This window comes from Hoplias malabaricus, chromosome X2 (genome assembly GCF_029633855.1).
Source record: "Hoplias malabaricus isolate fHopMal1 chromosome X2, fHopMal1.hap1, whole genome shotgun sequence".
NCBI classification, from domain to species: domain Eukaryota; kingdom Metazoa; phylum Chordata; class Actinopteri; order Characiformes; family Erythrinidae; genus Hoplias; species Hoplias malabaricus.
In genome coordinates this window covers 52,092,774-52,105,538 of record NC_089819.1, presented here as the reverse complement: position 1 = coordinate 52,105,538, position 12,765 = coordinate 52,092,774, and the positions used below count along the sequence as shown (strand labels likewise).

Sequence of the window (12,765 nt, the reverse complement as noted above, 5' to 3'; positions counted from 1 at the left end):
AGACTTTTACCAGTCCACATGCTCCCCCTGCTGGACAAACGCATACCCCGTTATTTTCTGCTTTAACGCAGGGAGGGGGTTAGCGTTTGAAAACCACAAAAAAATAAATAAATAAACAAGATGGGTCCAATACAGCGACATTGAAACAGAAGGGGTTTCCCAGTAAACAAGGAACGTCCCTGGACGTTGAAAATAGGTCTAAAAGTAGTCTGTCCGTCAAGGACATATTTTAAACGTCAATGGACGTCCAAAATCCATCTTAATAAGTTAGTTAATCGATAACGTCAGTGGACGTCCAAAACGCGTTTAATACAAGTAATTTATTTCGGGACCAATTAATAACGTCGATGGACGTCCAAAATACGTCTAACAGTCGTCTTTTCAATGTCTGTGTTTGGACGTCTTTTCAAGTTTCATTTTCAACCTTAAGAGAACGTTGATTAGACGGCAGTCATTACGTTATTTCAACGTTGAATCAACGGCTAAATGTTTACTGGATACACTTTTATAGGAAAGAAAATACACCACAAAAATTAATTTAAAAAATATCTGAAAACAACAAACTAGTTTTAGTTTGCTTAAAACTAACCAGATAATTTCTTAAAATGACTGTGTTTTGTTTAGTTCGGCACTGAGCGGGGTGTCTGAGAATAAAACAGGGACTTCTTATAATATACACATATACTTTTCCAGGAGAGGGCGCTGTTTGAAAGCGAAAAGTAAACGCCCCGCTCTTGCGCTGAGGTGGAGGGAAGTGGGTGGGGCGTGGTCTCAGAAATCACAGTAAAGCCCTTTAGGTCCAAAAGGTGGAGCTGTTCGAAAAGGAATAGGAGAAAATCTGGACCGGGAGAGACAGTTATGTCCAGAAGGGGGCGCGCTGTGAACGAGGACTGGGACGCAGTGAGGGGGTGGGGGGCGTGTGAAATAGTTCAGAGCTTTTTACCTTTTCCTCTTTAATTAATCACTGTCTCTTTGATGTGAAGCAGACACTGTCGACACGTCTCTCCTCGGTGTGTGGGGGACGGGGTCTTTCCTTCGTGTGTGTGTGTGAGAGTGTGTGTCTGGGGATTCTTTCTATCTGTGAGTGTGTTTGTGGGGTCTTTCTTTGGTCTCTCTCTCTCTCTCTCTCTGTGTGTGTGTGTGTGTGTGTGTGGATGGTGAGTTGCTGATAGATAAGAAGCCTCCAGGGGGTCTTTGGGTTATCACAGTGTTATTACCGTCACCCATTCGAGCCTAAGAGGAAAACAACCATCAAGAGCCACAATCCTCATTAACGTCCATTTAGTTCCTGATGAAGCCGATGTTTCTGCCTCTCCTCTGTACACTGCTCATTCTCAGACATGTGCAAAAGTTATGGCACCCACTGTGTACTTATTTTTAACAGAAAATGAATAAACACCTCCTCTTTAAGGAACACACTCCTAAACCATTTAATACCCAGTTAAACCAATGTGGCACTTCATTCATTTATTAATGCTCTGTAGCCATTTTTATTCTGATCAAGGTCTCACTGGGGTCTGGAGCCTGGACACACCCTGGACTGTGGGAGGAAACTGACACAGACACAGAGAGAACACACCAAACGCTTCAAAGATAGGGGGCCCAAAGTGGGGTTTGAAAACAGAACCCTGGAGCTGTGCGACACACTACCTGTTGCATGTGGCATATTTCTGCCAAATTGCTATATATAATGCCACATTAAAGTGTGTACTCTGCTTCAGAGTGTGTGTGTGTGTGTGTGTGTGTGTGTGTGTTAAGAAACCCATAAATGGATTTTTAGGTAACTTTTATTTTGTACTCAGCACGAACATCGATGGTAAACTGTGAGCGCTGATAAATATTCAACACCGAGTCTAAGTCAGGACTAATTAGAGATACACACAGCTCCTCCCTGTGTTTGCGTCAGTGAGGGAGACTTCATCAGAATGTGTTTCTTCTGCCTTACACAGGAACTCCACTGATTATTCACAATTATTTCTGGCATAACTATTAAATGACTAAGATTTAAACAAAGCTCCTGATGTGAAAACAGTCGTCTGAAGACTTTAACGCCTTTAAAAGCTTCCAGTCGAAATGTATGTTGAATTCAATTGTGATAAAGACGCTGCCTAATGCTAGTGGCCGAAGACTCGTGTAGCTTCACTGCTGGCTTTGGATAGACAATAAAACCCCTGGTTCCTATCATCACCGCTGTGAAGTGAGCAGAATCTGAGCTTCTCCACAGTGAGCCATTTCAATTCACCGCTCAACAGCGGAATTATGTGAAAATTTGTAAATACCAGTGGACTTGCCCTTTCACTCCTGCTCAGCTGCTGCGATAGAGTGTGAAGTCCATTATTTGCTGTATTTATTTAGATGTTTTGCTGATAAGCCACATGTTTTGCTAAGATGTGGTGGTTGTAAATCCACTGTGGGAGTGTGAATGTGTGTGTGAGATCATCCCCTTCACCCCTAAACACTCTGGGGTGTTAAGAGGGGCTTCAGATGGTGTGTATGTTTATTGGAAGCACACTGTGATGGCTGGATGTGGGGTGCTGAGGAACATCCTGATGTGTGTGTGTGTGTGTGTGTGTGTGTGTGTGTGTAGGAGCTGCAAGACTAACTTTGGCAAAGAAAACCTTTCACCTTCACCTACTGTTTTAATGTATAAAGTGGTTTCAATGTTGAGTTTCACTGAAGCTGCAGATGAATCTAAACTAATAAAAGAAGCACAGTGATGTCCCCCAACCCTCCTTTATTTCTCTCTCTCTCTCAAACACACACACACTCCCATATATGAAAAGCCACGTAATTTGTTCAAATCATTCTCAGAGTGTTTACAATTCGACACAGAACAACATCTTTTAAGGACTACATTTGAAAATACAATCATCTGAGAGAAGCTCTGGACTTAACACAGTTTTATTATATTTACTCTACATTAAATATATATTTATAGTTGACATTGGTGGCTTGGGGTCCTAAGCACTGTCTCAATACTAAATGTCGTTTATTCCACACCCTTAACAATAAGGATTGTGTCTTAAGCTGCTTTCAAGAACCATTTTAAAGTCTAGAATCATACACAACAGGCTCAGTTTGGAGAAGAGTCTCTGTTGGATTCAGCTCTGAACTCACTCTGCTTTTTCTACAGAACACTCAAGACTCTCGGTGTGGGTCCCAGTCGTGTACAACACACTAATACAGTGAGATATATACTACGTACTAATGCTGATAGTGTGGGTCAGACAGGTTACTACAGTACATATTAACAGGAAGTGATGAAGTGTTACTATGCAAAGATACATCAGTTTGAGCTCTGACTCCTTTCTGTTTTTCAGATGTGAGTGATGTCCTAATGGTTAGAGGCCCAGACTTAGCACCAGACAGGAACATCCATGGCTGAAGTGCTCTTGAGCAAGGCACTGAACCCCCAAAATGCTCTCCAGGCGCCGGGGATGGCTGCCCCCTGCTCTGGGTGTGTGTTCACTGCCACAGACGGGTTAAATGCGGAACAGAACGTTGTCACAAAGCAGCTTCACTGAGATCCAGGTCCAAGCCTCCTATGAGCGAGCCAACGGCAACAGCGGCAAGGAAAAACTCTCTCAGCACACGAGGAAGAACCAAGACTCACACGGGGAACCCATCCTCCTCGGGTCGACACCGGAGACACAACAGAGGACAGAACAGTAGTAAGAGTGAAGTGATGACAGGTAGTTGGGTTATAGTAATGTAAATGTAGAATATTAGTGATCCATGAGCATGAGGAAGGAGGAAGGAGGAGGTGGTCGGTGATTGTGTGGGAGGTAAAGGTTCTAAAAGTTACTACACCACACCTTTGGGACGCACCCAGTATTTAAAGGTGTTTATTAACAATTTATAAAATAAAAGACCCTAACTCTGACTCTCTGTAACCAAACACATCACAGAACCGTACTGTAACATCAGAGAACTATAACACAAAATATTAGAGAACCCTAAGACACACGTACACCAGGGAACGCTCATCAAAGGCATTGGAGAACTGTAACACTTTAGAGAACCACAACATACTTTAACATTGGAGAATGTTAACTCAACCCCATAAAAGAGTAAGAAAGAAGTCACTAAGACAAGTGACCTTTGATATATTCAATGTTTTTTGGAGTGCTCACGGCTCTAGATAACGGTCTAGGACATAAACTGTGTAGAATCACTCTATGTGTTTAGAGTAAATAACGCTGTGCTTCTGTGTAAAGTCCTGCCTCTGCTGTGAAGTGAAGTGAAGTGTGGGGTCCGCTGCTGACCGCTGTGTCCCGGGGGGTGACTCCTGTGGGGTGTGGTGTGTGTCTCTGATGTAATCTGAGATCATGAGGAAGAGAAAAGCTCCAGATCTGCTCTGTTATGTTCCTTCGGTGGGAGTGCATCAGGGCTCAGGGGGTGTGCTGAAAGGGGGCGGGGCCTGTATGTAAATAGACGCACGCGCGCCGCTCCGGCCCAATAAAATCTGAGCGGCGTTCACACCTGCTCACACACACGAGACGAGATCCAAACTTCGTTTAACACGCAGCCGCGCGCACACACGCACGCACGCGCGCAGACACACACACGCACACACACACTAAACTAAAACACGCTCGCTCACTCTGATACACTCTCTCGGAAACACACACGCACTCTCTCTCTCGGAGGCGATGACCGCTCGTGCCGCTGCTGCAGTGGACGGTGAGGTGTGTGAGCCCGCGGCGCTGCTGCACGCGCTCCGGCTGACCCCTAGTCCACTCCCCAACCCCGACATCAAACACTGCCAGGTGAGAATCAGCATTAGAACACACACCTTAGAACACTGAACACAACACAGAACTCAGAACTCGGAACACAACACAGAACTCAGAACAGAACTCAGAACACAACACAGAACTCAGAACAGAACACAGAACAGAACTCAGAACACAACACAGAACTCAGAACAGAACACAGAACTCAGAACACAACACAGAACTCAGAACAGAACTCAGAACACAACGCACAACTCAGAACACAACGCTCAGAATTCAGAACAGAACACAGAACTCAGAACAGAACTCAGAACACAACACAGAACTCAGAACACAACACAGAGCTCAGAACACAACACAGAACACAACACAGAACACAACACAGAACTCAGAACTCCGAACACACACCTTAGAACTCAGAACACTATACAGAACTCAGAACCCAACACAGAACTCAGAACACAATGCTCAGAACTCCGAACACACACCTTAGAACTCAGAACACAACACAGAGCTCAGAACACAACACAGAACACAACACAGAACACAACACAGAACTCAGAACTCCGAACACACACCTTAGAACTCAGAACACTATACAGAACTCAGAACACAACACAGAACTCAGAACACAACACAGAACTCAGAACTTCGAACACACACCTTAGAACTCAGAACACTATACAGAACTCAGAACACAACACAGAACTCAGAACACAACACAGAACTCAGAACATAACACAGAACTCAGAACATAACACTCAGAACACAGCAGTCAGAACACAACACTCAGAACTCAGAACACATCATTTAGAACACAGAACTCAAAACACCATAGAACTCAGAGCAGAGCACTCGGAACTCAGAACTCAGAACTCAAAACACAGAATGGTGTTCATTGTTTACAACACGTACAAACTCGAGTTCCGGGGCAGGGACTAATTTCTCTGTACTATGGTTCTCTAATGTTCTGCTATGGTTCTCTAATGCTGTGATAAAGTTCTCTAATGTTCTGCTATGGTTCTCTAATGTTCTAGTGAGTTACGGTTCTCTAATGTACTGCAGTAAAGTGTTTTAAAATGTTGCTATAAAGTGTTGTTTTTCTGCAGAAATGTTGTGTTCTGTTTCCTTTAGCGTTTCTAACTGAACTGCTGTGAAGTGTGGCAGTGAAAGTGTGTTGGGTTAAAGTTCTCTGAGCTGCACAGAGGTGCTGTGTGTTAAAGTGCTCTTGTTTAAGTGCTCGCTGGACGTCCTCTAAGATGTTAAAGAGCTCTGAGGTGTTGTGTTAAAGTGCCGCGAGTGTTAGGTGAAAGTCGTGTAAAGTGTTAGGGCGAAGTGCCCTGAGGTGTTGAGTGGAGGGGCTTGTGCTGGGTCTGTGTAGTGTGATGTTTGGGCTGTGTGTGGTTTTACACACTGAAGGTGTGTGTGGGTCACTTCACTCCCACTCCACACTTGTCACGTTATAACGAAGGTGGAAGGGGTGGTGTGGGGCTGTACATATTTCCTTGGGAAAGCCTGGGATGCGAATATATTCGCGTACAAAGGCCGTGAGCCTGAGAGGGACGACTTTAGAGCTGGTGTTGATGTTACTGAAATATTGCTGAATAGAAATTGTGTGGTTTGATGTGAACTGCTTCATTGTACATCCATCTAAGTCTTTATCCGTCGGGTTCCTCTCACCAACACTGTGACCATACCTGACTCACTCATGCCGAAGTTTTTAAACATTGGTGGCATTCCCCTTTAAAGGTAAATTAATGTGGAAGGGGGGTCTTTGACGTGAATAACTTTGCCGTGAATAACTTTATTGCTGCGATAGTGGGGGGCACTGCCTGTGCAGTGGTGTGCGGTGACGGCGTATTACTGCACCCAGAGGGCAAAGGGCAGCGAGAGCAGATAGAGGCCCGCTTCCAGTAACATGTCATTTACTCTACGTGGCCAAAAGTTTGTGGACGGCAGCTCCATCCAACACTTCTTCTGATTGTAATGACATTAATTAAAAAACACAAGTGTTTCTAAAGCGTAATGTTGGGAGGTTTATACCCCTCTAGTCTTGAGCTTGGTGAACACAGCTCTTAATAGCTCAGGCCATTAAGTGTAAGGGGTGTCTGTAAAGTTTTGGCCAGCTGTGGGCTGAGGGAGTAGCGCTCTACCTGCTGTATACACTCTGAGGAATGTGCGCCATCCACAGAGAGTGCCGTACGGAGAGGGAGGGGCTTCTGATTTCTAATCATTACTTAAAGCAGCATCACTCACAGCCTGTTACTGACTGACTTTGCCTCTCCGTCTCTTTCTTTCTCTCTGTTTTCTCTATCTCCCCTTTCTCCCTCTCACCCTCTTATCTTCTCTCTTTCTTCTCTTTTCCCCTCACTCCCCCCCCCCCCACACACTTCCATCTCACTCTTTCTACCCATGTATGTTTTCTGCATTTTTTTTCCTTATCTGTTTCTCCATTTCTTCTCTCATTTCTTCTTTCTCCCTTGTTCTTTCACACGGTTCCATCTCACTTTCTCTTTTTCTTTTTCTTTCCCTCTGTCTCCTTTTTTTTCTATTTTTCCTCATGGTTTATTTTTCTGTCTCTTATCCCTCACTTCCTCTCTCTCTTCATCCCTTGTTTTTTTTCTGTCTCCCTGTCTGTCTAGTCCCTCTCACTCACTCTGTCTCTCTGACACACACACACACACACACAGTTTATCGTAATGAAATTTGGAGACGCTAAAGTTATTAATGTGTAATTATAAACTTAAAATTAAATGTACATTAAGTAATGCGCATAAAGTATAACATTTTTATTTGAAATACAGAAACAAACGTGAAACAATCTGTTGAACGGTGAAAAGACTGAAGTGTTTGGAGAGTTAATGTGAAGTTTGTAACAGTTCAGTTTCTGCCCGAGCACAGACCAGTGTCTTAATGTTTGTTTGAGTTTTGTTTGGAACCCATATGTGTTTTTTTAATACTGCACTACTCCCCATTTCCCTCCCACTACACAGGGTCTGGACGGCTCTTTTTTTGTTGGCAAATGTAGTAAATTTCTCCCGTATCAGCACATTGTTTGTGTGTGTGTGTGTGTGTGTGTGTGTGTGTGAAGATTAAATCCCTCAGTGTGATCAGGGGGATGTTACAGACTGACTTATAAACTTACAACAGTCTGAGACGGAAAATACACCAGCATTAACGGCTCATGCGTTTTACACCGAGTTCAGAGAGTTCATGCGTCTCCTCACTGTCCCACGAAGAGGTGTATTATTGCATCTCTAAATGTTAATTCCCAGGTTTTTGATTCATTGTCTTTTCAATCATTAGTCACAGCCCCCCACCCCCAAATCACACTCATGGCCAACTACCCCAGGGCCCTCCCAAGACACGTAAACTCAGCCACCGATTCTTTTTGAACTGCAGTTACCACAGCAACACCGGTCGGCTCAATGCGCTTAGAGGGGAATACTAAATATTCAGATCCGCCACGACAGCGGACAGACACTCAGGGTGGTTAGCAGTGGGAATAGTGATGGGGAGAAGGGTTACCGTCCTACCCTCCCAGGGAGAGCACCCAATTCGTTAGCATTAGCAATAGCCAACAGAAAACCTCCATTATCACTAAACTTACATGAACTTACAGCTTCTTCACAAGTAAACTGAGGAAGGGCTGTGATGTTTGTGATATCACAACCACTATGTATTGGACTGAATGGACGGTGGGAGATAACAGGACAGGTCATAATAATAACTGCTTTTAACTGCTTTCTTGTTGACACATATTTATTAAAGCGCTTAAGCATTAGTTCAAACCAGTACAGGTGTGTTATCACTCCACACATTTGTCTCTGTGTGTATTTCCCTATGACCTTTCCAGCCCGGCAACACAGGTTTGTGAGCATTATCTGATAGTTTTCTTGTGTTGACTCTACTGCGAGTGTGTGTTTGTGTGTGTGTGTTTGTGTCTGAGATTAGATATGAAGATTTTATTTCTCTCCCTGCTGCCCTGTGATTGGCCTTTACACAAAGTCAAAGTCCTGCTTCAATATCCTGCAGCTCCACACTGGGCTCAGCGTGTTGTATTAGTGTAAACAGCTGGCCTCACTACGGTTTAACTGCAGTTGTATCTCAGCCTCGTTTTAGAGAATAAAGGCTAAATTTAACGGGAACCCATTTGTAAACTGATGATATTTTGCACACCATACATAATATTTCAAACGGCGAGGGTGCAACATTGTTATTACATGTCACTGTCCATTCAGCATGACATCTGGCATTGGTGTAGCAACAGCCAGCCAATCAGATTACTTTATTTCTGTCTCAGAAGCTCATCATAAAATCTTAGCTCTTGTACGAGATGATGACAGTCTGTACTTGGTTTTCCAACATCCAATGAGAACCAGAAGTAGGCTTTTTTTTTTTGTACTCCCTTCACACTGCGGCTAACCGCTGCTAGCTTTAGATAAGACATTAGATAACGTCTAGAAAATAACATCTGACCTGCAGCTCACTTTGTCGGATCTATTTCAGAATTGTGTTGCTGTAGTCTTCAGTCAACAGCTGAAATGGCGAGACAAACTTGAGTTAGAAATAACTTATAGAGCAAACAGATTAGCCCTCATCAATAGGTTATAGTGACATCACCAGAGGTGGGGAAATGAGACACAGCTCTACTGCCTTTTATGCTCTTTATTAACACCCTAAGGAGGGCGTACTGAACAATAACATGTGATCAGGGCAGTAGTTTGGGATCCACACTAGCAGAGAGCCTTCTGCTAAATGGTGCGCCCCCAATAACCACAAATCTCGCTACCCACCAAGCCCAAACACACACACACACACATCCAACAAACAATAACAAAACACAAACCTCAAAAATAACCCCAAATTAGTTTAAGGGGTGCCGTTGAGCACGCTGGGAGCTCCCCCTCAAGCCCCATCTCCACAGTATTGAGGTAGATTGGACAAAAAGGTTTGTTTGTAGAAATACACTGAAGAGACCATTGTGAATGGAGATTTAAACAGTGGTGGAACAGAAATAACAGAAACACATGCAGCTTTACTTTTATACAGGATTTCGGTATTTCGTTTTATTTCCTAAAAATGGCTGTGAGAGGTTTGAACGAACGTAAAAAACTTGACTTACACTCATTCTGGAACCCAACGTCAACGTTTATCAAACCATATCACGTAGTTAAACTCTAATAAACCTTACTACATTATTACCACAGTCCCGAAAGCACAGCTGTACACTCTAGTCCTGTCGCCTGCTCCGGGGTCCGGCACTCAGGTCAGTTCTGCTGAAGGTGGTCTCTGTCGGACCACTCTCCCACTGGGCTGAGAGCAGCTCAGAGGAAGCCGTAAATTAGCCCCTCCGATGGGAGTTATTGATGCCTTCTCTGTTTGTGCCCCTCAGATGGCAGTGGGGGTAGGGGGTAGATCTTAGAGAGGTTTAAATGTGTGTTTGCACGTTTGGAGGTAATTGATTGAGGCTCCGGGACCTTTCTATGGAAGAGAGACCTGGAGGAATCCCCTCGCTCTAATTTTACCTCCCACCATCCTCATGATGTACGCTGTGTCTGTGCCGTAAGTGAAGCAGATCTAAAGAGAGTAAATCTTGTCAAGGGGCGTTTGTGTGGTCACTCCCAGAGCTGAGAAGGGCAGAAAAGGGTGTTCATCAAGCTTCTGATGATCGGGAAACAATAACATCAAGGTTTGTTTATCTGTCTTTTATTTTATATTAGTTTTAAATGCTAGCAGCCTTTTTTTCAGGTCAAATTTCCCCGTTTTTAAAACATGACCCAAAATACCTGGGATTAAAACCATGCAACATTAACATTACATTAAAAGAATGTTTTTCTCCGTCTTTTAAAGGTACCAGAGTTACCCAGATTTGATCTGACAGCGACAATATGCTCCTTTATGTCACTCACATGCCTCAGTTAGGACTCCAGTCAAAAGTCTTGACCCCTGGGTAAACTCATAAATTCAGCCGATCAGTGGAGAAGCGGAGGAAGTGACCGTGAGCACATTCTGGGTTAATCTTTTACATAGTGTAACTCTGTGCTCCGCTGGGTTGTTGATAAGCTGCAGTACAGTGTCAGACTATTTATAAACCGATGAGGATGAAGAAGTGTGGACGGCTGATTACTATTGATGTAGTGTGAGAGTGGGGCAGGGTTTTTCACAACGATTACTGTGAAAGAACACACCTCTCAGCGCATGTGCTCTTCAGGGTTAGAACACGGATGAAGATAGTTACGATAACTTCACTGAAATATAACAGCTGTACTTTTTTCATATGGATATTCGTTTTAAGTATTTTAGTACTATAGAGTGCAGCGGCACGGTGGCACAGCAGGTAGTGTCGCAGTCACACAGCTCCAGGGACCTGAAGGTTGTGGGTTCGAGTCCAGCTCCGGGTGACTGTCTGTGTGGAGTGTGGTGTGTTCTCCCTGTGTCTGTGTGGGTTTCCTCCGGGTGACTGTCTGTGAGGAGTGTGGTGTGTTCTCCCTGTGTCTGCGTGGGTTTCCTCTGGGTGACTGTCTGTGAGGAGTTGGTGTGTTCTCCCTGTGTCTGCGTGGGTTTCCTCCCTGTTCCTCCCTGTGTCTGTGTGCGTTCCTCCTCCGAGTGACTGTCTGTGAGGAGTGTGGTGTGTTCTCCCTGTGTCTGTGTGCGTTTCTCCGAGTGACTGTCTGTGAGGAGTGTGGTGTGTTCTCCCTGTGTCTGCGTGGGTTTCCTCAGGGTGACTGTCTGTGAGGAGTGTGGTGTGTTCTCCCTGTGTCTGCGTGGGTTTCCTCTGGGTGACTGTCTGTGAGGAGTGTGGTGTGTTCTCCCTGTGTCTGCGTTGGTTTCCTCCGGGTGACTGTCTGCGAGAAGTGTGGTGTGTTCTCTCTGTGTCTGCGTGGGTTTCCTCCGGGGACTGTCTGTGAGGAGTTGGTGTTTTCTCCATGTGTCCTGCGTGGGTTTCCTCCGAGTGACTGTCTGTGAGGAGTTGGTGTGTTCTCCATGTGTCTGTGTGGGTTTCCTCCGGGTGCTCTGGCTTCCTCCCACAGTCCAAAAACACACATTGGTAGGTGATTGGCAACTCAAAAGTGTCCGTAGGTGTGAGCGTGTGGGTGAGTGTGTGTGTTGCTCTGTGAAGGACTGGCGCCCCCTCCAGGGTGTATTCCTGCCTTGTGCTCAATGATTCCAGGTAGGCTCTGGACCCACCGTGACCCTGAACTGGATAAGGGTTTCAGATAATGAATGATGAAAGTACTATAGTGTGTGTAAGGTTTATTAATTTAATACCAAACTTAAGTTACTAAGTAGTTAGTTAAAAATGTGAAAAATCATAGCTTTAACAGTTACCACTGCTTTATTATTTTTCACTTCTATTTATCATGAATATATCTCCATGCAGGTTCTGTATCAAGACACTGTATTGAACTTGTCAGGTACATTTTCAGAATGTAACTATGTCATTATTAAGAGACTCAAATAACTCACACGACAATAACTGTGGGTGTCTCCACGGTGCCCTGTCTGAGGTTACGTTTAAGGGCCTTATGTGCGAGCATTACAGTGTTTGAGCATCAATCCGAGTGTGTTCTGCACCGGAGAGTTTAAGGTTTGTAAGTTAATCTGGGGGACAGCTTGCGTGAACGAGGGAGGCTCCATCAATCCTTCAGAGGGTGAGCTAGTGCAGCTGGGGCGTATGGGGCGCCCCCTGCTTTGGGTGCTGTCCGGCGGCGGTGTAATATATGGCCGCGTCTGACTGTGAGGGTCAGTGGCCCAGGCTGGCGAGAGCCTGACCCCCACTTCTGGAGTTTTTTCACTTCAAAACGCACCATCGCTCCCCGAGATCCACATCAAACAGCGCCCAAGCTACAGGTACACGCCGAGGGGGTGATTTATTATAAGCAGCGCAGTGAGGACTCTCTCTATCCATCTCTCTCTTTCTCTCTCTCTTCTTACCTCTCCCTTTTATTGTCTTTGGCCTTCCCTTTATTTCCCGCTCTCTCTGTGGATAACATGTTCTGAACAGATCTAATCTGATAGAGTGTGT

The 12,765-nt window shown here is 44.7% G+C and overlaps 1 protein-coding gene across 1 annotated transcript in view; it reads left to right on the top strand.

Annotated features, from left to right (window-relative positions):
* The first annotated feature begins 4,504 nt into the window (after positions 1-4,504).
* Positions 4,505-12,765, top strand: part of LOC136676353 (retinal dehydrogenase 2-like) — a 33,034-nt gene continuing 24,773 nt past the window's right edge. Inside the window, exon 1 of the mRNA XM_066653298.1 lies at positions 4,505-4,769. Within this exon, the coding sequence (XP_066509395.1) occupies positions 4,653-4,769 (117 nt within the window). The 5' untranslated portion in view covers positions 4,505-4,652. The remainder of the gene's footprint in view (positions 4,770-12,765) is intronic.